The following is a 27497-nucleotide window of genomic DNA, read 5'->3' as shown; positions in this document are numbered from 1 at the left end:
CACAAAATTGTAAGCGCAACTTAAATATTATGTTTTAAAATTAGTCTGAGGTCATTTTATTACGATTTAATTAAATTTAAAATTTTCAAAAAATTTAAATTTCATCCCATCAATTGGAAAAAGATTTTATTAGACGTAGAATTAAAGTGCAACTTAGATATTATGTTTTAAAATTAGTCTGAGGTCATTATAACACATTTAATATGAGTTTTAAAATTTAGCTTCCCTACTCGGAATTTCCAGACAATGATTTTTCTCGTGATGCTAGACTATTATGTCCTCTATCATTCCTGAAATATTCAGCTTTCTATCTTTTCTCGCTTTAAAATAGATGTGTGGACAATGAAAACTCATCGAAAGTGTGTTCTATATCTTGACCCCGGCTAGCTTCCGTACTCGGAATTTCCGGACAATGATTTTCCTCGGGAGGCTAGATGATCATGTCCTCTATCATTCCTGAAAATGTCAGCTTTTTATCTTTGGACGTTTTTGAGGAGATGCGTGGACAAGACGTTTTCGTCAAAAACGTGTCCTATATTTTGACCCCAGCTAGCTTCCGTACTCGGAATTTCCGTACAATGATTTTCCTCGTGAGGCTAGACGTTCATGTCCTCTATCATTCCTGAAAATTTCAGCTTTCTATCTTTGCTCGTTTTTGAGGAGATACGTGGACAAGAACTTTTTAAAAAATGACAAAATGGCGGATAAGTCCGAACCGGAAGTGATTTTTACAAAATAAAAAAAAGCGTATCAAGTTTATATAATAAAAGATCGATGCTGAAAATTTGACAAAAATCGGACCACCCATCTCCGAGAAATCTTCTGCACAAAAATTGTAAAGAAAAAAAAAAAAAAAAAAAAAAAAAAAAAAAAAAACTAGAGCAAAGCTCGTTGCAAAGCAACGAGTGGGTCTTCCAGTGGTGTCGAGAGTAAAGATAGAAGTTCCTGTAAGAAGCAGAGTTCTAAAACCAACTACAAAGAAGATAAAAAAAAATATTTTTAAAGAATCGAATAATTCTTAGTACGACTTAACAATGTCTGAATGATTTCAAGAACGAATTAACAAAAACCTTTACAATTTCTAGAACGACTTAATAAAAAAAAGTCCCGAATGTCTTCAAGTACGAATTAACAATTTCCGAATCATTTTAGGTATGAGTTATTTTAATTTTTAACATAACTCTATTTTCTTAACCAAGAACGTGGAATCAAAATTTCCGGAAAACTCAATTTTTAAATCCCAATATTTTTGTAATGCATCGTCGGATTTTAAAAAGTATTTCAGTTTTAAATTAAGCTTAATAAAAGCTCCTTTGTTGCTTCATGATTTTATCAAATTGTTGGTCAGAAAGGAGTTATTATGAAAAGACTTAATAGCCCTTCTGGCCCCTAATTTGAGGGATCACCCCCTTTTTATATCAAATAAAAGGTCTCGCTAATATAAACATATTTTGTTAACAAATGTTCACGGATGGTTAACCGTTATCGAGATATCTAAACAACTGTATTTTAGGGGCCGACCCTTTAACTCTTTACCGGGGCCACTAGCAACAAAATGTATGGTATCATATTGTTCAGAAAATAATTTTGAACAACTTTTGTTCTACACTGCTTTTAAAAATATTTCTCCTTTTTCAGATATTAGTTATCAAAGTTTTGAATTCTGGCCCCTTGAAACCCCTAATTATGTAATATATGACTATGGTATGATACTGTATAGATAAACAGCTGTACAATGAACATTTTTGCTTCTATAATTAATAACAAATTATTGTTCAGTAAAGGGTTCTTGTAAGAAGATTTAAGACCCCTCTTGACCCCTAATTGGAGGGACCAGCCCCTTTTTCTTGATATCAAATGAAATGTCTTGCAAATATAAACATATTTTGTTCAACAAGTGTTCACGAAATGTTAACCGTTCTTAGAATATATTTACAAATGTGTTTTAAGGGCCGGCCCTTTATCTCCTAAATGGGGTCATGAAGGAAAAAAATTAAGGTGGCATATTGTACAGAACATTAATTAAAGCAACTTTTGTTCTACGATGCCTTTCAAAATATTTCTCCTTTTTCATATATTAATGATCGAAATATTGAAATTCTGGCCACTTGAAACCCCTTATTACGTAACATATGACTTAGGTATGGTACTGTATAGATAAACAGCCCAACAATGAACATTTTTGCTTCTATAATTAATAACCAATTATTATTCAGTAAAGAGTTATTGTAAGAAGACTTTACAACCCTCTTGGCCCCTAATTTGAGGGGCCAGCCCCTATTTCTTGATTTTAAACAATAGCCCGTGTATTTTGAAACAACTTTTGCATTACATGTTTTAACTAATTATTTATACATCAAAAGATATCACAGAAAATGTGCAAAAATTTCGTGAAAAAATTTGGTGCCAATTTTCAGGTTCAGGCGAGCTTTGAGGCCTTTAGCAATTTTCATCATTGGAAGCATGGGGGTACATCTATATTCATTCATCTACAATCCCTGAAAATTTCAAGCTTCTATCTTGATTAGTTTCGGAGGAGATGCGTGGACAAAATGACCCTTAAAAATTTACAAAATCGTCAATATCTGAAACCGGAAGTGACGTCATCATTTAAAAATTTTATAGTATGTAGCGCCGATCATGCTTTATCCGTCGTAAAAATTTTGTGCGAATCGGTTGGGTAGTTTTTAAGAAATAGCGCTCCAAAAAAGTCAGAAAAAGAAAAAAAAGAATAATAAAAAACTAGAGCAAAGCTCGTTGCAAAGCAACGAGTGGGTCTTCCGTTAATGTCGGAAGTAAAGCTGGAAGTTCCTGTAAGAAGCAGAGCTCTTAAACCGATAACAAGAGTAACTAGAGCAAAGCTCGTTGCAAAGCAACGAGTGGGTCTTCCGTTAATGTCCTTTCCGATTTGAAGAACGACTTAACAAAAAAAATCCAAATGTGTTAAAGTATGACTTAACAATTAATTTTTAGGTACAATTAAATTTAACCAAGAACTTGATACTAATTTCTTAACCAAAAACGCGGAATCAAAATTTCCGGAAAAATCATTTTTTGAACTCGTATATCTCTGTAATGCATCGTCCGATTTTAAAACGGCTTTCAGTGTTAGATTCAGCTTAATAAGCTCTATAAAACACATATTCATTTTTGATTTGATCAGAAAATTCATTTTTTCGAAAAATTTGATACCCTTCCGGTTTCGACCGGAAGTGACAGATTTTCATTTCCATCCTTATTACAGAGGTAAATCGATTAAATCATAACCATTTAAAATTTCAAGCCTCTATCTTAAAGCGTGTTTGAGAAAAGTCCGGGACAAAATGACTTTTTGAAATTTTTAAAAATGACGTCACGTCAAAACGGAGGTGACGTTATCTTTAAAACTTTAACATTATTGAGGGACGCCAACTTGCAAAAATCTCTGCAAATTTCATCAAAAGCAGTTAAAAACCTTTTGAGTTATGAGGCAAAAAAGGAGTCAGAAGAAAAGAAAAAGAATAATAATAATAATGAAAAAGAAACCGAAGAATAACAAGAGGGTCTTCCGTTGGAAACGGAAGACCCTAATAATAATAACTAGAGCAAAGCTCGTTGCAAAGCAACGAGTGGGTCTTCCGTTAATGTCGGAAGTAAAGCTGGAAGTTCCTGTAAGAAGCAGAGCTCTTAAGCCAATAACAAGAGTACCTTAAATAAAAAGATGAAAAAGTCGAATTATTCCTGGTACGACTTAACAAAAACCGAATAATTTTACGTACGACTTAACAAAAACCTTTCCGATTTCAAGAACGACTTAACAAAAAAAATCCGAATGTGTTACAGTACGACTAAACAATTATTTTAGGTACAAGTTAATTTAATCAAGAACTTGATACTAATTTCTTAACCAAAAACGCGGAATCAAAATTTCCGGAAAAATCATTTTTTGAACTCGTATATCTCTGTAATGCATCGTCCGATTTTAAAACAGCTTTCAGTGTTAGATTCAGCTTAATAAGCTCTATAAAACACATATTCATTTTTGATTTGATCAGAAAATTCATTTTTTTGAAAAATTTGATACCCTTCCGGTTTCGACCGGAAGTGACAGATTTTCATTTCCATCCTTATTACACAGGTAAATCGATTAAATCATAACCATTGAAAATTTCAAGCCTCTATCTTGAAGCGTTTTTGAGAAACGCCGCGGACAAAATGACTTTTTGAAAATTTTAAAAATGACGTAACGTAAAAACGGAAGTGAAGTTCTCAAAGAAACTTCACAAACCTTGAGGTATTATAGTTGCACACAACCTCTGAAAATTTCATTAAAATCGGTTGTAAGCTTTTTGAGTTATAAAGCCGAAAAGGAGTCAGAAAAAAAAATAAAAAGAATAATAATAACTAGAGCAAAGCTCGTTGCAAAGCAACGAGTGGGTCTTCCGTTAATACCGGAAGTAAAGCTGGAAACTCCTGTAAGAAGCAGAGCTCTTAAACCAATAACAAGAGTAACTAAAATAAAAAGATGAAAAAAAATCGAATTATTCCTGGTACGACTTAACAAAATACGAATGATTTTAGGTAAGACTTAACAAAAACCTTTCCGATTTCAAGAACGACTTAACCAAAAAAAATCCGAATGTGTTCAAGTACGACTTAACAATTAATTTTGGTACGAGTTAATTTTACTTTGAACATTACGCTATTTTTTAAACCAAGGACGCGGAATCAAAATTTCCGGAAAAATCAATTTTTAAACCCCGATATCTCTGTAATGCTTCGTCCGATTTTTAAATGGTTTTCAGTGTTAGATTCAGTTTAATAAGCTCTACAAAACACATATTCATTTTTGATTTGATCAGAAAATTCATTTTTTCGAAAAATTTGTTTCACTTCCGGTTTCGACATGAAGTGATAGATTTTCATTTCCAGCCTTATTACAGAGGTAAATCGACCAAATCATAACCATTGAAAATTTCAAGCCTCTATCTTAAAACGTTTTTGAGGAACGCCGCAGACAAAATGACTTTTTTAAAATTTTAAAAATGACGTTACGTCAAAACGGAGGTGACGTTGTCAAGTTTACTTTAAAATCTTTGAACTATAATAGTTTCACATTATCTCTGAAAGTTTCATAAAAATCGGTTGGAAACTTTTTGAGTTATGAAGCCGAGAAGGAGTCAGAAAAAAAAAGAAAAAGTATAATAATAACTAGAGCAAAGCTCGTTGCAAAGCAACGAGTGGGTCTTACGTTAATGTCGGAAGTAAAGCTGGAAGTTCCTGTTAGGAGCAGAGCTCTTAAACCAACAACAAGAGTAACGCAAATAAAAAGATGAAAAAATCGAATTATTCCTGGTACGACTTAACAAAATACGAATGATTTTAAGTACGACTTAACAAAAACATTTCCGATTTCAAGAACGACTTAACAAAAAAAATCCGAATGTGTTTAAGTACGACTAAACAATTATTTTTGGTACGAGTTAATTTTACTTTGAACATTACGCTATTTTTTAAACCAAGGAAGCGGAATCAAAATTTCCGGAAAAATCAATTTTTAAACCCCGATATCTCTGTTATGCATTGTCCGATTTTAAAACAGATTTCAGTGTTAGATTCAGCTTAGTAAGCTCTACAAAACGCATATTCGTTTTTGATTTGATCAGAAAATTCATTTTTTCGAAAAATTAGTTTTACTTCCGGTTTCGACCAGAAGTGACAGATTTTCATTTCGAGCCTTATTACAGAGGTAAATCGACCAAATCATAAACATTGAAAATTTCAAGCCTCTATCTTAAAGCATGTTTGAGAAACGCCGCGGACAAATTGACTTTTTGAAAATTTTAAAAATGACGTAACGTAAAAACGGAAGTGACGTTGTCAAGAAAACTTTAACATCTTTGAGGGATAATAGTTTCACATTATCTCTGAGAATTTCATCAAAATCGGTTGGATATATTTTGAGTTATAAAGCCGAGAAGGAGTCAGAAAAAAAAAGAAAAAGTATAATAATAAATAAAAAGAAACCGAAGAATAACAAGAGGGTCTTCCGTTGGAAAACGGAAGACCCTAAAAAGAAACCGAAGAATAACAAGAGGGTCTTCCGTTGGAAACGGAAGACCCTAAAAAGAAACCGTAGAATAACAAGAGGGTCTTCCGCTGAAGACGGAAGACCCTAATAAAAAAACATTACAATCACTATAAGGTCTTCCGTTGGAAACGGAAGACCTTAATAAAAATTTTACTCAACCATACATTGATAACTCATTCAAAAACTCTGTAATTTAATAGGACTGATAATTTCTGTGAGGCTTGTTGTATATAAGTGTCATAATGATGATCTCAACTTGATCTACATCAGTAACCTCATCAGGGTTATAAAATAAAACAGACTTCAGACAGATAAATGGAGGGACAGACAGACACTAATAGACAGAAATGATGATTTGATATACTATGCAATCATCAAATTAAACATAATTATAAACATAAGACATATATTTTAAAAACCAGTTTCTCCACATGAACAGTATATAGCCATTACAAACTTCATTACTGCACTTGGTCAGTATAAACACCTTTTGATTATCTATCAATTGTATTTCTTATAGCATATGCATTATCATAATATATATTCTTTTACAATACTAATTCTTAATTGTATGCATTATATGTCCAAATTATTCATGACTTTTGGAGTTTCAGAAATGGTTTTCAAATCCAAGTAAATGTAATAAATCATAAATGGTAGATTATCACTGGTTTGGTCCAGTTTCATATTTCAGGATATGTTGTGCTGCTTATTAATTGTCTTAATATTATATCATAAATGTTGAAATAAATATTGTCATCCTTAAATTACCAAATAAATGATCCAGGGCATCAATCGGGAAAGGCCTTATCAGGATGAACATAACAGAGACAATAATCTGATTATCAGCTCTTCTCTTCATCACTCATGGTTTCAGTTCTTTACATTAGTCTTATATTTTTCCGCATTGTGTCTTGTATTAGGAATGACCTCGTTAACACATACCAGTGATGTTCTCATCTCTTGGAGGTTTGAAAAGTCTGCATTAAAAAAAAACCCTGATATAACTGGTACTATTACTTATAACATATAAGAAGGACTTATATGAAAGGATGATTTTAAGAAGCTACATGTAGAAAAATAAAATTCATATTAGGCATATTATAAAAGTGTATGCAACATAGACAGACAGAACCTTATATAAATGGATTATTCTATATAAAAATTTGATATCAGGTGAAACTTGTCAACATTTTATTCTAATCTTGAAAAATTAAATTAATGTTACTTAACTTGACAATTTCATATATTATATAACTTTGTGTTTTTAGAAATCTTGCGTTTTAATGATTTGAAAATAATGGGAAAAAAATAAGAATTTGTAACATTAATGAACCCAGCACATGAAATCTAAATATGATGTGAGCAATTCTATTAACCGATAAACCATGATATACTAATTTTTTACTGTTCAATAAAGGTGAATATCAGTCAGCTGTTCAAATGTTTTCACAGTACAGAGAATCAACATTATCAGTTTTTGATAGTGAATAAAAGATTAATTCTTCATGTTATGAACTATATACATGTGCTAAAAAATCATCAATACAAACATATAACCTATTCCTTACAAATATACTGTTCAAGCTAATGTGCATGAAAGTGTTACACTAAAAATATTTTGTGAGTAAATGTTAGTAAATAAGCTTGTCATATGCTAGAGTAAACTCAGGGCCCTCTATGCGGTTAACCTTACCATTTATAATCAGATGGTTAATTTCATTTAAGAAAATTCGAACTAAAATTGTGATTATTTTAATTACAAACACTGACTGAATTAACAATTAATAATTTTTATGTTTGAACAAATTAGGATTATTGTGTAGCTATTTTGCATATAGGCTAGGCGATATTGTTTTCACGTGGATAATATACGAGCATAATAATCTGTAATGTGAACATAATACAATAGCACATGTCATGATAAGACACCTACCATGCTTACTGCTTGCAAATGGCAGGTTTTGATCACAGGGAATTGGTGTATGGTCTCGTTCTTTTTTTCCATTCCCTTTTTATGACACCCGACATCAGTTTGTATTCGCAATATTCGTCATACACTAATAATATCCATCAGTTTTTGTCATTCCGACTTGTTGTTTACATCGAGATGTGGGAAATTACCGGAAATCGGCGCAAGTATGTCGTAAACTTTAAGTTTGTAAATGATTAAAAAAGTAAAACATGTTGATGTAAATGTTGATATAAATGATATTTTATGCAAATTCATAAACTTACACATTTTATATCACTGTTTTAAATCTTAAATTAAGCAAATAAACCGTCGATGTGGAAATACGACAGCTCATCGCCAGACGACAGTTCGCAATGCGCAATGAACTTGTTTTTGTCAGGTTCACATATCCTTAAACTTAAAATGGGTAGAAAAATGTTTGAAATACAAAAGATTTTATTATAGTTTGTTTCTGAATATAGCAACACGACGTAATCAATGCAAAATCCTACTTATTAACAACTGTTTTAAATAATTTTGTTGTCTCTGGGTCTTTCCTTCACGAATTTGAAACGCGTAAAAATGAAATATTTCAACATAAAATATGCTGCTCTTCCAAAAGAAGAGGGCCCAGAGATGACAAATTAATATGTACTTTTTCAAAATAATTTTCGAAGGAACGTAAACAAAGTCTAGATATATGACAATGCTGTTTTAAATACTACTTTATACCAGATATCATAAAGTCTCGCATTGCTCACTGGTCTCGTCCTGGATTAGTAAATAAAGACATGTAGTGTTTTGGGTTCAAATGCTGCTTGTGTTTTTTTTTTAATTTTTTGGAACTATTACATTATGTTGAACTATAGAATTTATATTAGTGTGTTGTTATTGATTTCTGTTAAATGCTTACAATTTTATTATGTTCTTTGAACTAGTACATTATGATTTTAGGTAAACAATACTAGACTTTGACCAGTGACCTAATGTTTCAAATATACTTGGTGCTGCATGCACGGGTTGACATTGCATATGATATCGGACATTTACAAAATAGATACATCAACAAACCGTATTGTTGACATTTACATAACCAAGCTTAAAGCCTACAATAATGCTATAAAGAACTATATATGATATTAGTCGAATTTGGCCCCCAAAATTCGCTATTTTTAAAATGATTCAGGTACATTAATTTGTTGTGTTATTTTATAAAAGAATTGACATGAAATATGTTTTTCACATATTTATTTGTTTTATATGCACTCACTGGCAGTATATGACGTCAGAAGTGACGCTATTTTTATAATTCAATCAAAATCAACCACAAATTGACATTTTTCTTATCTTTTTTCGAATGGGAAATATAGAGCGACTCTTTGAACAAGAACGAACTTTTTGTCACTTAAAAGTATTGGAAAGATATATCTTTGGTGAAAATATTTTGTTTGTTCAAGTAGTCGCTCAATGTTTCCTTAAGGAAAACCTGCTCAAAACAAGCCGTTTTATGCTAAAAATGCGAAAATGGCGGGAAAAGGTAACTTTATGATGTCATATTTTCAAATTGTGGGCCCTAAAAATCAAAATGAAAATTATGAAAAAACTTCAAATGTATATTTGTACAAATAAAACAAAGAATTACAGTAAAATGACAATGTTCATTTTAGGGGGCCATTTTAGGCTCAAACCATATATAGTCCTTTCACTACAATCTGCTTTGTTAGAATAATCTAACTGTGTCTCGGGACATGCCATCGCCACAGTTAAAATGTCTCCCATATACCCGTATTGTAGCAAAAAATTGCAAAATCGCTCCGAAACGATTTTGGAGAAAATTAATGAAGCTGCGTTGAAAATGACAGTTAAATTATTCATAACAAACAATGTTGAAGCTGTAAATATCATTAATCTAAAAATTTAATTCATATTAATGAAGAATTCAACACTTTTTCACAATAGTGTTTTATTTGCTTCAAATTTACACACCATGTTGACATTCGGGACTCTCCGGATTTTTCATATTAAATGCACTGAGTTAGAGTTATTTCCCGTATTTCCTTTGATGAGCAGAATATATGACAAATTTTCAATGAAAATTTACATGTATTTGTAATACTGTTTCTGAGTTTATCCATGCAAATATGATATTGTGAAAATATAAAATAAAGAGCCTCCCGTGATTTAGCGTGAATGTAATACGCATGTGCAAGATTGTAAAATCCAAAAAATACAGTTGATTGCTAAAGTCCCCTCCGGTGAAACCGGTAGGAGGCCAATAATACATTGCAATATTTGAGTAATCAAGTTTTTGTTCGAGCCTGTAGTATTTTGGGGTTATAGCCATTTAAGTCCCAATTGATTCGTATCTATGATTTCTGCAAACTTGCGATCTTGTGCGCCCACTTTCTTTGAACCATTTAAATATACCTGTTAACAAATGATGGCATATGTAATTTACCTTTGTATTCATATATTTTGCTAAAATAATCCTACAAATATTATTTCTTGTTCTTTTACTCCTTGTAGATATTCTAAAGTTTTCAATGTCGCTGTACTCACAAAACAAAGCTCACTGTTCTAAACATACAATAAACGCGTCATTTTCTAGCATCTGGTCTATCTATGACATCGTATGGTCAATAGAGGTGTCCCAATTAGTATTTTCAAGCTCAGAATATCTACGTCGATGATACATGTACTGTCTATCTTTACATTAAGGCTGACAGTGTGCATTTGAGTGGAATAAAAATGTCTAATCAAAAATGCGGCTGCATGATTTTTCCGATGTACCCTATAGAGGGTATCTTAGGACAACCAACAAAAACTTGTATGATAGCTACTACAAAGTCTGTATAATTATGCACGAAGTTCGACAACCATAGCCTTGTAATATTAGAACTTTGCACAAAAACACTCACAATTAAGCTTAAGATATTTAACACACGTGCGTGGTAAGCACACTTTTAAACAGTTACGGCCATTGTGTATAAAACGTGATTCAAGAAGATAACCCCAACCAAAAGTGGTCGAAAATGCGGTTACTGGGTCCACATATTATATGTGATGTAAAAAAAATATTAAACGTTGTGTATAGACTGTTAGACTTACATTCTGATGTTGTTGTCTTTTGGATATAACTTGTTGATGTTTCATTTGTGCAAACATAAATCGCATTGTGACTTAAAATACATGTACCCAAAATGACTGTGTTGTATCCAAAGAAAGCTACAATATAGATATTAACTTCATTTCATGAATACTATCATTTAATAATTTACATCTCCTCAAAACAAAGTGTTTTGGATCCGCTCATCTAGAAACAAACCAGTGACCTAGCAGACAAAACATTAGTATGCAGGTTTACAATTGCGCCATCTATTGAGAGTTATAAGTCATATATTTTTGTTCTGGTGATTCTGATATTCGCATAGTCTTTTACCAAATGATGAAATGTATGATCCCTGAGACAGGGGTTCAGGACCGAGGGTGGGGCCAATATAACCATAAAGTGAAAATATATTAAATCTTCTTCTCTACTCTCATATATATTTGAGAAAAACTAAATGCATTGTTATTATGTCCTTGAAGTCCTCTGCCTAAATTGTAAAATTCATGATCTCTTAGGGCTGGGACAGGGGTTCAGGCAATTAGGCGTGACCAAAATAGCCATGTAAGGAAAATATACTGATTCAATAATATGTTCTTCTGTACTATCGTAGTCTGGGTTGAATAAGTCATGCATGTGTTTTTATGTTCATAATGTGCTGACGTTAAAGTGTGGAATTTACCGACCACGGGGCAGAAGTTGGGGCTTTTTATTACGGGTAGGGTCCGATATGTTTGGTCATATATTGAACTTGCTGTGTGTTATTCATGACCAAAATGAACGTAACTTCATCTTGAAAACCTCATGGTAAATTGTCACTTGGCAATATTTAATTTATGTGTTCTGGTTTAGGAAATCTTATTTAATATTCTGGCATTGTATACTTGTAGAAATAAGCTGTATGCATTTTGTGTGCTTTATGAATGACACTGTGAATAGTATAAAAGATTGAATGCTGCAGATATCTTATTATCAAAAGTGTACAATGTTTGTCCTTTTGAGCTAAGGTATAGATAATATAGATATTCCTCCGACCCTTGACCCCCTCCACTTTTCATAATGAAGGTTTTTAAAACATTAAATAATAAGAGAGGGGTAAAAGTCAGAGGAGTCTCAGATAAGGGTTTAGACTTAAGAATGAAGCTTAAAATACAGGCATGATACTCTCTGATATATCATTTTGAGGGCTATGGTACTTATGTAACCTTCAAGGTCAATGGACCTCCTATTAGAAATTCGTATCTGCAAAAAAGAGAAGGGATATAGAAAATCGAATTGAAGTAGCAGGCAATTGTTTTAATTAATATCCCCAGCTTTGTAATGAAGAACCCAGTGAACTAATGATCACTTACAAAGATATGCATTCACAAATTGATTTATCGAGTCAATTTGTTTGTACTATACTACGCTATGGACAAACGACCCTTGCGTAAAAACCTATTTTCATAGTTTGGGTAGTATACTATATTTAGTTAGTTTGGGTATTCCTAATCACATGTTACATCTTAACTGCAAAAACTTTAAATGACACATGCATAATTTTCTGTTTTAATACCAGCAGAAAGAAGAATTTATAGGAAAACAGACCTGCGTAACAAAATGTTTCATCTTTGACGTAGCGAATTTGACTGGGTTCTTTTGACACCTACACTTAAGTTTTGGGGGTCACTAACGGGCATTTCAAAACTTAGATAAAAGTGCAAAAGTCTATGCTTTTGACTATCTTAACGTTTTTGAAATATAAGCCTTTTGGTCTACTTAAGGAAATAACTAAGTCCAAATTAGTTTTCAATAAAACTTATTACAGCGTAAATTGCATTGTAGTTAAAACAAACTCAACGTCCAAAAGTCAAACATGCAACCTTTACCAAAAGTGCTATAGATAAATTGAAGTAAACAGTTCTGCCTGATTGGTTAGTTCACCTGGTATGATCATAAGTTACACGTAACTGGTGACCTAAAATATTCTATACAAATAAGTAAGAAGCATGCGAGTAACTAAGCAACAATATAAACAACGACAGTTCATACTACAAGTATGCAGACTCATATTTATTAACCTTTTGACATTAAACCTTTTCCTCCACAGTGGATTGCACATTACCAACATGCAATTCTACATCCAAATATGCTAAATTAAATGTTCATCAAAGTTGTTTGTGCTTTGAGCTGATCACCGGTCAACTAATTCCAGACTCACAATTTTGATTCCTTAATTGGTGACAAAATAAGACTGCATAACTACTGTCTAACACAATTCCGTTCTCACTTATCAGCGTTGCAGCATAGTTATCAGTCTGGTTACAGTAGAAATGAATATGAAATGTGCAGAAAGAGCTAAGCCCATGAAGGGTTAAAATCGACACTGTCACGAAAAATAATAACATTGGTAGAATAAACTGTTAAACTCTCATATTGCGTGGACCCTGAGGTCCACGCAGAAAATATATAAGCGAGGTTAAACCGGATGCTATGGGAAAAATTCAGCCTGCGCATGAGCTAGCCTGGTTCCTGTGCGTAATGGGTAGCCCAGGGAACCAGGCTAGCACAGGTTTATCGGGATCGGGATTCCATGCCATATGCACATGTAAGTTTAAAGGCGCTGTAATTGTAAAGTTGTCGGTAAACATTACAGAAACAAAGTATTCATTTTAAAGGAATGATCGGCATGTGATATACACTGTCAGTATTATGAAATAAAGTAATGTCATGCCGAAACTACAACATGCATCAAATAGCTTAATTTGCAATGTTTTGTTGTTTTCCGAATACACATATAGCTGAACTTTACTTTTATAGAAGGCGAGGCTAGAGTACTTCCCGATTAAAATTATTTAAGCATTTAAGTATGATTGAATAATTATGTGACTGTATATAATACATGATTTAATAATTATGTCACTGTATAAAAGTTTAAATCTCAAGAAAAATGCATCAAAATACAAACTGTATGAATAATATTTACACAAAGCTGTCACTGCATAGTTACATATAGTTTAAAAAAAATACAAAAAAAGTAAAATGTTGCCTAATATTTGTGTAACCTTTTTGCACTTAAAATAGACAATTTCTGAAATAGTTACAATTTGATTTTGAATAAAAACTTTTCAAATATCAAAAACTCTATAAGTATAATCACGTTACCTTGATATGTATTCGGTATTATTTTAACAAAATAATTCAATTCTCACCGCGGCCGTTTTTTTTTTGGTGTTTTTTTTTTCAATTTTCTTTCTAGAACAAAAACCGTTTTAATACCTTTTCTTTCATAAAGTTAATACATTTTGTTGGAAATTAAGCACAAAATTGAATTAATTTTTTTTAATGGCTTAAAGGTGGCTTAAAGGTAGCTTAAAGGTGGCTTAAAGGTGGCTTAAAGATGTTTGGACATTAAGGACCAATAAGTTGTCCTTAAAGGTGGCTTAAAGGTGGCTTAAAGATAGTCTTTAAGCTGTCTTTAAGCCACCTTTAAGCAATACATATAGCTTAAAGGTAGCTTAAAGGTGGCTTAAAGATCGTCTTTAAGCTACCTTTAAACACCTTTAAGCTATCTTTAAGGAGGACTTAAAGATGGTCATTCATCCTGTGCAAAACGTTAGGAGTGAGGTACCTTAATGTTCAATTTTATTCATTTTGAAGCTGGTAAAACAATAAAGAATGTTTCTTCCTAAAAACCTCTTGTAACTTTTTAGGCTCATCTGTACAAATCGGTTATTTTTGGCATTTAGAGTAACTTTCACTTTTAAACTGTCGGTCAAATGACAATGTCATATGAACACATTCTTTTAAAAAGTGAATAATTTGTTATAAAGATGAATCTATTTGAATTGAAATGAAAATTATACATAAAATGTTTTACAAGATCTTTACATTTAAAATTTATATATATATATATATATATATATATATATATATATATATATATATATATATATATATATATATATATATATATACATATATATATATATATAAAGACTCATTATTTTACGGGAGAGGGCAGAATTGATCAGCTGACCCTTTTTACAGAAATTGTAAGTCTTTATTCAAACATTAACTACAGTATTTAGTATAACAAAATATCGAACGTTAATTATATAAGTCCATTGCTTTTGTTCAGACTGCACTGTGCCTATTGTACATATATATGTATTGGCCTATATACAGTTATGAGTGGTGCAGGTTTCATCATTGTTGAGAGGCATATATCTTTTCAGATAAGTGAAAGTCAGTCTTAAATAAATCTACTCATTAATAAAATATATTATCAATGTGTTAAGATTGTATACTTTTTATAGTTCAATGTCAAACGCGCAAGTACACTTGATCATGCATCAACATTTATCGTCTGTTTATATTGGTGATAGGTATGAATAATTACAGTAAAACCATAAACTAAACTTGAATTGATATATAAATTAAAATGGGACGAGTCTGTGCTCTATATAAAATTTGAGAAATTCATTTGAAAAATGTGATATTTAGAAAATTACTGTATCTAAAGACATTTCGAACTATGGATCTACGATTTCCCACACTGGTGCTAAAGATTTTCTCATTTTAATGAACTACAATACCTAGGCCAAATTGAGACACAAAATAAATCATCAAAACTATCGTTCAATTTTTGTCCTGTTATAGGGCTTGGCTTTTTTAGGCAATGTTTTCTTGACTCTTATATATAAGAAATTATAAGCTAAATATGACAAAATATATCGATACAATTATCAAAACATTGTTCAAATATGCTTTTTCAGAACCCCATAAATATATTTTAAGACACAAAGTTCAACTATCTGGAAGTTTGGTCTGCGCTAAAAATTAGGAAACTAAAGTAACAGTACTCTTAAACAACTGAGTTATGAAAATTGTTCATTTTCTTCTTGAAAACTTTCCGCCACAAAATACATGTACCTAACTCTGTAAAAATGTAATTTTTTTAAACAATTTTTTTCAATATGGTTTATTTGACATCATAGAAATAAATATGCAGTAAGAATTATATGTGAATGGATGCAAAATGTATAGATTGGAGGTGACAAAATAGTTACTAAAAAGAAAGGAACGAACCTATTTAATTTCACATGTTTACAATTTTCAGAAAAATAAGTAAGAGTTTTAAGCCTGCAATTTTTAATTCTAAAACCCCAAAATTTATGCTGATAATAATTTCTTGCGTTAAATCAGAAATATACAGTACTGAAGCCTAATGAAAGTCAGATAGTAATTATGGACGCGATAATTTTCCTATGATTTTCCTATTTTAAAAATTAATCGCCCTTCGAAAACTATTATTTACATGATATATATACGGTACATTGCATTGCGGATCTTGGAAAGCAGTCAGATCCACACCCCCTTGAAAATTCACACTTATTCAGTCAACACATAAAATAATTCAAAATTATCTCTCAGACCCCCCCCCCCCCCCTCAATACACACATCTTGATTTTTTTTATGGACTGTGCATACGCATTTTATATGTACAGCGCATTTATTCACGTATAAAAAGAGGCTCTCCTCATGAATCTTCGAAAGCAGCAATTGTAGAGCACATACTGCCTCCTGGCATAATAATGCAGCATTAAATTCATGCAACTTGTATTCGTCTTTATTTAAAAGGATATATGGGTTGCGTGGTTTAATTCACGTTTGTTGTTTGACGTCATGACGTCAGGCATATCTAAGGTTTAAACGTTGCCTTCTTCGAAACAGTGCAGGCAACAGGAGTAAGCAATATCAAGATTTTACATAAAAAAGATAAACCGATGCAAGTTTAATGTGTCAATGTTTACATTCAAAACTGATGGAAAGGTAACATTGGTTATAATGAGTAATAGTGAGCAAGAGTTTTAAGTAAAGTGGTTATAATGAGTAATAGTGAGCAAGAGTTTTAAGTAAAGTGGTTATAATGAGTAATAGTGAGCAAGAGTTTTCAGTAAAATAGAGGTAATAATTGGTGTTGGATTATCATCATTAAAATCGAATCATCAGTTTGGATTAAAACAAACATATATTCACATAGCTGGAATATTTACAGGAACAAAATCGCCAAAGCGGGATGTGACCCGATTTTTGATAAATTGCACGATTTCATTCATCTTGAAAAGGGTACATTAAACATTTGCTCTAAAGTAATATATATATATATATATATATATATATATATATATATATATATATATATATATATATATATATATATATATATATATAGTTTTTACAAAACAAATGTCAAAAATTTCATTTGACCCCTTCCCCATGGATCTACGTCAATGGATGAGTTCATTCAAACCATCGGTTTCAATCGTTGCGTAAATGGTAAGGCGGGACTTCGCGCCACAATATGTCTCATTCATAGTTTATACGCGTCGATCAGTGGACGAGTCCAAATTGGGATGTGAATAATCCAGAGCATACCGTGTGTATGTACATCACAGGCACATTGCATTGGGTGAGGGTGGTGTGCCACCCCCTTTTCGCGGCAGAAATTTTTCTAAAGTTTGCGCATAAAAACAGAAATGTCACGAATTTGCCCCATCCAATTTTGTTGGAGCTGTATAATGAATGGAACTGAAAATAATAAATTCTTATTGAATTGAATTGAACTACCCACCTCTCCACCAAGGATTAGTATTTTCTTTCCTGATTTTAAGAAATTCCCCCTTCCTTTTTTTTTTTAAATGCAATGCTTGTCAAGATATTTTTAAATGAAGCTGCGGGAGCCCCTCTCCTCCGCACACAATTCAAAACGACGATTAAATATCATTTCCTATTTCCTATGGTTGGAAATTTAAAAAATGCCTTTTATTTTGCATCTTATTATAGCAAATACAATTTAAAATTTGACTGTTTTATTGCAATTATTTGATATATATGTATACATTCCTTAAATAATTTGAAATAATAAAAACTATTTTTAATTTTTAGTCATATACAACTAGAGTGAAAGAAAAGAGTTCTTTTTATAGCCTAATTGATACATGAATGCTTCAATTGAATAATTTTGTTTAGTCAGGCAAGCGTTTTGGAAAGCTATCACTTGTAACAGAGAAAGAATTAAGAATCTTCACGAATAAGAGGAGAATATTGCAACATAGAAATAAGCAAACCATAAAGAATAAAAAATAATCAAAGTGAGATCGGATGGGCATGAATATGAAAACAATAAAGTGACATGCAAGTGTAAATTTGCTGCAGAATAAAGAAGTGCGCACAATAAGAATAAAAGCAAGCTACATAGACTTTTGGCGGTAATTTCCTTCCATGACTCCTGGGGTTGTATGTTATATCCCACTAGCGTTGGTCAGTTTACAAGAGTATCAACACTGATTGGATCAACAGAATTATCATTCAAATCATCGATAGGAAGTGTTGGGGAATTGTCATTCACCTTTATACATGTCATTGTAAATCCTTTAATACATTGACGTACTCTTCTGTTACATTAAGTTTACATGCACTTACTTGCATTTAACTTTTTGTGTTGCCATTTTGATCAGGCTATTGGTATTTCAATGACATTTCCCAGGTTTATGCTAAATTTTAAGCATAAAAGCGTCTAACTGTTGTAACTATCTCACTATCTGTTCATTCGGGTCTTTGATTTGTGGACCTGCACTAGGAATATTGATTAATGATCCGTTTTAATGTAAATTCAGGGCGAAGTAAACGATGTATAAAACGAAGAACAAAAGTGCTAACATTATTTCTTTGCGATCGAGTAATTCCATAATTTCCCTCCGCATGAACAGCGCTATTAAAAAAACTTCCACATATATTTTCAACTACAGTACTTCATATGTACGCCTGTACCCGATGAATAATATTTGTTTAATGAAAACTTTTTGCTAATGAAATGTTGCTAGATATATAAAGTTATATAAAACAGGGTATGTGTTCTCTTAATTTAAATTTATTACCTTTAGTTATTTGACTTTCTGATTAGATATAATGTTTTTTTAATTTATAATTTTCTGTTGAAACATACATTTCTTTCAATATTTCTTTATGATGTTGTCTTTGCAAGTAAGACGAAAATATTTCTATTACTTTAGAATTCGGTATCTGCAAAAAAAGAAGGGATACAGTTAGAGATGACGAGGAAACGCAATTACTACTTTGTGGATATGAACAGCGTGAACCAACGGACAATTACATAGGTAAACACACATTATTTTAGATTAAGAAGTCACATATCTTCGGAAACACCTGTTCCTGAACTGTACTACGTTAAAGATCTTAGTTTACATGTACAATCTTATATTCATATTTTGAGGAGTATATTACTATATACAGTTATTTAGGGTATTATTGCGGGTCACTTCCGAATATTTCAATTTCCAGTAAAAATTGCAATAGTTTCCCCGAAAAAAATATATTTTGATCTATATATATTGTATTGTTTCCAGACATTCCCCCAAAAATAAGTTTTTTCCTATACACTAAATCAGTAAAACAATGAAACAAGTTATCACAAGTGTGTAACCTGCATACATGTACCACGCTTAACATCAACAAAAGTCATCTGTATCTGCATTTATACATGCAATGCTATATTCTTGGTTTGTTCTACTTAACGAGGCCGAGTACAGAACGAGTACGCACGCTTTCGCGCAGCGTTTCATTTGTATTGTGTCGTCATCTTTTATCTGCAGATATTCAGCGAAATTTGTTGAGAATAGCTTGTTTAACTGATGCGTAAACTTGACATTTTTTGTGGAATATACATAAATGTCTCGAAGTATAAGCTACATTTGGGCTCGGGTCGAAAACGTGAAGAGGTTCAGAAAAGCCTAGACCTCTGTCACGTTTTCTTAACCCGCCTAAATATAGATTAATCCATATACTTTAAGAGTGTAACCATGTTTTTTATTATAATGACCCTTAATATGTGACGTTATATATTTATTCATTACTTAAATACGTCTGAATGTTTTAATAATACTTTAAAGATCACCATTTCCGCCTTTCTCAAAAAAAAATGGACACTATCTGACAAATTTGGGAAATTCGGCATACCAAAAAAACTTTGATAAGACCCCTGGAACAAACCAGGAGGTAAAAGGGATTTTTTATTTGACCATTTGGTGCCTTAAAGCAATAACTTTAATATGTAGAACATAAAAAGAAATCCAGGGCAGAAGTTTTTTAAAAAATGTAAAAAAAAATTAAAAAAAAAAATTAATTCATTTCAAGCAAAATCCCATAGGGTCCTATGTTAGAAATTAACATACTTTGAGATGACCCCCTAAACAAACAGTGTGGTAAATGTCTTATTTTTTATCTTAAAATAATAATTATATCAGTAGAAATTCATATTAAAAATGTCATTCAAAAATCTAGGGCAGAACAAATTAGACCCGGCCTCGTTAATACTCAGGCAAAGTCAATAAAAAAACACATCTGAAAAAGTAAACGATTTCTGAAAAGCGTCAAAGTAGAAACTTCAGCTATATATCAATTCTAAGCTTATACAATTGAGAGAGAGAGAGAGAGAGAGAGAGTTTGCCAATCTTACTTACAAAATCTGTACAATTACAGAAGATTGTCTTAAAGGATGAAAATTACTCAGAATGAGTAAATCATACCCTGATGATAATGAAAATTTTGTGTTATAGACTTTACAGGATAATGTTATTCTTCACTTTCAAAAAAGTAGATCAATGACCTACTTTTTGAGTTAATGGCTATTGAATATTTTTTGGAAATTAAAAAAAAAATCCCTTAAAAATTTTAAACTACGATTGAGATTTTCTTAATAGTGAAAATAATACAAATTGCTTAACTCTTTAACAAATGAAATACAGTTTATGAATGGCAGTGACATTAATTAGATGCAAAGCATTAAGTTTTCATTCAGAATTTTTATAGATATTCAAGTCCGAATTTTGCGATATTTTGAGATATGTTGTCTTTTATCATTTTTAAGCATTTCTCAAAATTTTTGTAGTATGTGCCATGTTACAACGCACTTTGAAAAATTTCGCAGTTTGAAAAAAAAATTCAAAGTGCGTTAATTTTGGGACCAAGTCAACGCACTTTGAAAAAAATATATTTTTTTTCAAAGTGCGTTGATATCGTCGATATTATCGTCGCACTTTGGAAAAAAAAATTCAAGGTTTAGTGAAAATTGTTGATAGTTTTATATACAATAAATGATTGTTATAACCGTGTTTAGCTTAATGTGATATATTTAAAAAAGAACTAATTGCATTCCCAGCTAATTTGATAAAAAGCTTCTAGATGATAATTTTTTCTTGACAATATCGACAATTTACACAGGAAAAAAAATCGGGAGGTTTGAATTAAATATGACATAAACGAACGAATATGATTTATATATAAATGAATAATGTAGTTTGTTGTATAATATATTTCAACTGGCTTATTGCAAATATGATGTGAAAAAAGGATACCTTAGTTCCGTTTATCAAAAACATATGATCTTTTGGAAGATCAGTGCGAGAAAATTAACCACACCCTAATGCTTGTTTTTAAGTTTATAATAATTTAATGTTCGTTAATGTTAATACATGTATTCTTTTATTGAAGTGGTTTATTTGAATAGAATACGAAAAGAGGGTTACTGTTAAAACACATAGAATCTTTAAAATGCCAATGGAGAAATTATTGTTCGGCAAGCTTGTTATTTTAATAACACTGCATATACTTATACAGAACACATTTCTTTTTCCGATCTAAATGTATACCCAAAGTTTCTGAAGATCATATGTTTTGGAATTAGTTAAATGATGCATTGGTATTTGACCTGTATCTTTGGTTAACCCCTACCCCCACCACCATCCCCGTTCTAAATACGGTAAATTAGATTAACGAGCGTTAACAAATCATCATACTATCAACAAATAAGAAATTCAGTTCCAAAATTTGTGACAAAGAAATATTATTTTAAAGTGCGTTAATATTGTCGATGCTAAAAAATGTTGATGAACCTTCATAACGCACTTTGAAAACAATTTTCATAGTGGGTTAAATAATACAAAATTTAACGCACTTTGAAAACAATTTTCAAAGTGCGTTGATTTTGTCCAAAATTTAACGCACTTTGAAATTTTTTTCAAAGTGTGTAATTTTTTCAAAGTTTGTTGCCACAGTGCCATACGACTATTTTAACGAAAAAGCAAGATAAAACCAATAGAAAATATGCAAAATTATGTTGACTAATAAATACAATTTTAATCTTTAATATAATAGTACTACCAAAAATATATCAGTGGAAAACAAAATCTAAAACATTTAGCTAGAAATTCCTCTGTTTTGCTAAAAGTCAAACTTTTTATTGAGCTTAATTCCATAATATAGTAAAGATATAGAGTTTAATGTCAATAATAATTTATTTCATTAATATTTTTGTTTTAAAAACAAATTTTTACTCATGACATTGAACTTTTTAACAATCCGGATTTGAGAACCCAAACCCTGAGTAAACAATGTCCTTAATTAAGTACTTCGTTACTTTTATTCAGTATGTTACAAAATATATGTACAAGGGTCGAAAGGCTCAAAATAAGTAATATTCTAAATTATTTAAACCATGACTTCAGGTCAAAATTTGGGCTAGAAGAGCGGTTTAAAGTTTAACATAAAAACATTTACTGGGAATTTTGTGAGTTTTAAAATATTTTTGAAGAGTTTCGTATGTTAAAATTTCGAAAGAATAGACTTAGGATAGACAATATTTTGTATGCTAGATTCTTTTTTCAGCACTGCCTTCTACTGTTAATGTAATGCATTCTGCTATTCTTTTGATTTTCCTTTCGTTTTAGTTTCTATTTCTAGCAATCGCTTTCTTTATTTGAGCGTTATTTTTATTCCTTTTCAATACTAACAGTAAGTAGATTCCTTCTGTCATGTATCGGCAGTGAATACAGTTTTGTTAAAAACAATCATGAGAAACTTTGAAAGAGAAAGTGGAGGCAATGGGTCTAAAGAGGTCAGAAATCAAGCATACCATGTTATGGGGATCTCAGCTTGTGTTAAATCAAAATGCAAGCATCGAAGTACTTGCTCTTACAGCACGTTTATAAATACTGAAAACAGTCATGCATTGAAATCAAGTCAATACAGGCTTTACTTACTGTTCCTAAACATGATCTTTCCTAAATCAATCAGTTAGAAATAAATTGCATGGTCCATCACTATAAAAAAAACATGCAGTTTTTGAAACACCCCCCTCCCGCTATGAAATTATAATGTAACAGTATTTCTTTATTGGAAAGTAATGGATGCTACATTTTTTAATATTGACCTATTGACTTGTAATAATGACAAAAGCTCACGATCATAACATGTTTACATGTCTCAAGCAATCCTTGTTTTTAATTTAAGTTTTAATCATTTTCTATAACAAGATATGCCGCCTAGACAGGAATTATGCATTTGTTTAATAACGACTTTGAACTTGCACAACTGAACCTATATCATTTATGACACATCCAAACAAGTTTTGTACTTTCCTTCCAGTGACCTTGAACTTGCCAAAATTACCATGGGTCAAATGCAGGTGATAAGCAATCTGTGAAATAAGAGCTTCCAGTGTTTCTTCATAAGAAAGATTAAGCCCAAAGACGAATTCTACATGTACATTTTTTTCTTTCAGTGACACTGAACTTGCCTAAATGACTTTAAGTTAATTTTATCATGACACACCCCAATGTCATACCAGCCTCAGGTAGTGTAGATTCGAATCCGTTAAAATTAAAATCTTAGGTAGGGTCGGGCCACATTGGAGATGCAATTCTACAAAGGAAAACATTTTAGTTATTCACAAAAACTGAAATTATAATGTATGGTGTAACTTATATGAATGCATTTTGACATATTGTTGATCTTAACAACAATTTTTTGAGTTTGATGTTGGTTTATATCTGATATATAAACAATTGTTTAGAATCTTTTTGAGAACTACAATGCCCAGCATGTGATACGACTTTAAAATCATTCTGTTAGAAGGACTTATTTATATCCAGAGAGAAAGAGTTGATTTTTATATATACTACATTGTCCAGATGTTTCGAATAATGAATCCATTAAACTGATTTTAGCATGTCTATTGTTGCTCGGATGAGCAATGTGGTCCATTGACCTTTTGAACACGTCTTCATGTAGGTCCATTATTTGGAGTTGACACATTAATGAATGTTAGATTATAAACACATTGTCTTGTGGCTTGATTGTAGCACTTTGAGACTGAATCAAGTTTGACAGATAATTGTCTAAACTGCGCCGAGGAAGTTTCTATATCGTTTTTTATATGTTTAATTATGCTTGTAGGTTTTCGGTATATTTTCTCTTTCTTATCTCAACTATTTTTCTGATATTCAAAAATTGTACTATTATAAGTACATTTAAAGACACTTTCAGTTTGTTTTGTTTTCCAAATGTAATTTATTTTTCAGTTACTACAGTACCCGCAACGTTATTTTTTACAAGATAAACAATAGAACAGGATTCACGCACGATAGGATAGCATTAACGCAAGATAAAACAGTATACACGCACGAAAGGATAGGATTAACCCACGATAGAACAGTATACACGCACGATATGATAGGATTGATACACGATAGGAAAGGATAAACAATGTTCACGATAAACGTTTGATCGTTTAAAACGATATTTACGAACAAACTGATAATGACAGAGAGAACACGTACAAATAAAGATTTACGTGGATTTTCTTTTTAGTAACAATTGCCGAGTTGTTAATCATCGCTGCATCATTTATAGAATGTATAAAAATGACAAGTTAATTTTTTTTCAACTAAAATTATGAGCTTTAATGATCAATAAATTTTCTGCATTGTTAAAATTATTTTCATTACCGAACACCCTAGCCGATCGCCGCGAATATTTCAGCCCGAGATTAAATCACTCGGAAAAAAGCGGGTTTAATTAAATAAATTCAACTTTTGTATAAAGTAAATATAAAATCTATCATAAGTACATTTCTTTCTGTATAAGAAAATGATGCATTAAAAACGAATTATTACAGACAATTTAAATAAATATTTACGCAGATACACATTCTGCGTGCGATTTGTAAACATTGTTTTCATTATCAAACACCCTAGCTGATTGTCGAGAATATTTCAGCCTGAAATCAAATATCACACGTAAAATAACGGGTTCAAAATACAACTCGGGTTTTAATTAAATATAAATTATATCATATATAGTTTTGTTTCTGTAAAATATGATGCAACAAAATTATATTGCATAAAAGTTAATGTTTACGCAGGCGTGCAAGTCCTGGGATGTCCAAAACTCGAAAAGAACCGACGTTGGTATATGGTCGTAAAAAGGCGGTTGAATCTTCTGCTCTTGTGTTTTATTCTTGGCGTTTGTTGATGCTCTTGGAAAACTCGCTCGGTTGCTGGTACGCAGGATCTAACTTCTACAAAGTATATGTAGCAGTCCCGGGTAAAATACCCTTAGGATATCTCCACCAAACTATCACCGGGGAAAATAAGGTGTTTCTATATATCCGGCGACAGTAAAGCCAAAATGCTTTAGGTGGTAAAAAGCACTTTATTTGAACTTTAGGTCGGTATGGGTGATTTCTGGGAATCCAAAAACTATACCCGAACAATCCGATACCTAATTCCTCTCTTCCGACAATGGTGTATAACACAATATAAATAAGAATTGAAAACAATAGAAATTAGCACTTAAGCACGATTGACATATGTCATAGAGTAAAACTTCAATATGAGTGAGTCAATTAAATCAAAGGTGAGGTGTAAGAGTTAATAAAATAATTAAGCAATTATAACTGAAGTGAATTATTGTCTTATACAAAGGGAAAAGTACATTTATGAATAGATAACAGTTACTCAAATTTCACTCCATAAATGCAGCTTCATTTAAAGAAAAAACTGCCCTGTTTTGAATTTGCTTGAAAATGACAAAAAAGCCGGTTATTTTCTACCGGTCTCTTTGAGAAGAGGTAACTCAATTTTGCGCATTATTTTTATACAGAGAAGAGGTAATTATAACCATGATCTTTGCTAGAATCTTAGTAGATTAGCCAAAAAAATCTAACATTGTTTTGACGTCTTGACGTCAGGTATATTTTTGGTTTGAAAGTTGTATTTTTCGTAACAGTGCAGGCAATGAAACTAGCAATAACAATATTTTTCATAATAAAGATACATGTAACACAATTCATGTTAAACGTTTCAACGTTTAAATTCTTAATTAATGAAATATTAAACTGGACGTTATGAGCAATACTGAGCAAGATTTTGTAGTAAAAAAAAGGAGGTTCATCATGCACATGTGTTATCCTGTTTGGTAGTCAGGATTAGACGGTGTTAAGAGGGATAAGTGCAGCAGTTTGTTACATACTGTGTAATAATGTACAGTTTAAGTTAAAAATATATATATGTTTTTTAAGCCCCAATTTTCGATCAATTAGGGCCATTTAGCTCAAAATAGGGTGTTACGTTTTTGTCTTACTTAAGGCTCAATAAACATTTAGTGTGGATGTTTATTCGATACATTCATTCTTAAACATTCGATCTGAAGTATAATAATCTGAGTATATATTATTTGTAACAAAACAAATGTCATAAAATCGATTTCTTCCCATTCCCCAAAATCCATACATGAATTAATTCAAAGCCTCGGGCCTCCTCATTTGGCTGAAAGTTAAAACCGGATTTCACCCCATAATGTCACAAGCACTAATTTAGCACATCAATATAAGGGACGGTTCGAATTTGGTCCAACTCATGTCATTTTTAAAAAAAAAAATAGATTTCCTATAATGAGAATGTGTGGATGTTTATTCGATACATTCATTCTTAAACATTCGATCTGAAGTATAATAATCCGAGTATATATTATTTGTAACAAAACAAATGTCATAAAATCGATTTCTTCCCATTCCCCAAAATCCATAGATGAATTAATTCAAAGCCTCGGGCCTCCTCATTTGGCTGAAAGTTAAAACCGGATTTCACGCCATATTGTCACAAGCATTAATTTAGCACATCAATATAAGGGACGGGTCCAATTTGGTCCAACTCATGTCATTTTTAAAAAAAAACAGATTTCCTATAATGAGAATGTGTGGATGTTTATTCGATACATTCATTCTTAAACATTCGATCTGAAGTATAATAATCCGAGTATATATTATTTGTAACAAAACAAATGTCATAAAATCGATTTCTTCCCATTCCCCAAAATCCATACATGAATTAATTCAAAGCCTCGGGCCTCCTCATTTGGCTGAAAGTTAAAACCAGATTTCGCCCCATAATGTCACAAGCATTAATTTAACACATCAATATAAGGGACGGGTCCAATTTGGTCCAACTCATGTCGTTTTTAAAAAA

At 31.6% G+C, this 27497-nt stretch overlaps 1 protein-coding gene across 1 annotated transcript in view; it reads left to right on the top strand.

Annotated features, from left to right (window-relative positions):
• LOC128180108 (uncharacterized) overlaps window positions 1-27497 on the top strand; it is a 108264-nt gene that overhangs the window by 69595 nt on the left and 11172 nt on the right. The window contains exon 6 of the mRNA XM_052847971.1: window positions 19188-19292. Coding sequence (XP_052703931.1) covers window positions 19188-19292 — 105 coding nt within the window. The remainder of the gene's footprint in view (window positions 1-19187; window positions 19293-27497) is intronic.

Source organism: Crassostrea angulata, chromosome 4 (genome assembly GCF_025612915.1).
Source record: "Crassostrea angulata isolate pt1a10 chromosome 4, ASM2561291v2, whole genome shotgun sequence".
NCBI lineage: Eukaryota > Metazoa > Mollusca > Bivalvia > Ostreida > Ostreidae > Magallana > Magallana angulata.
This window is presented reverse-complemented; position numbering and strand designations above follow the sequence as displayed.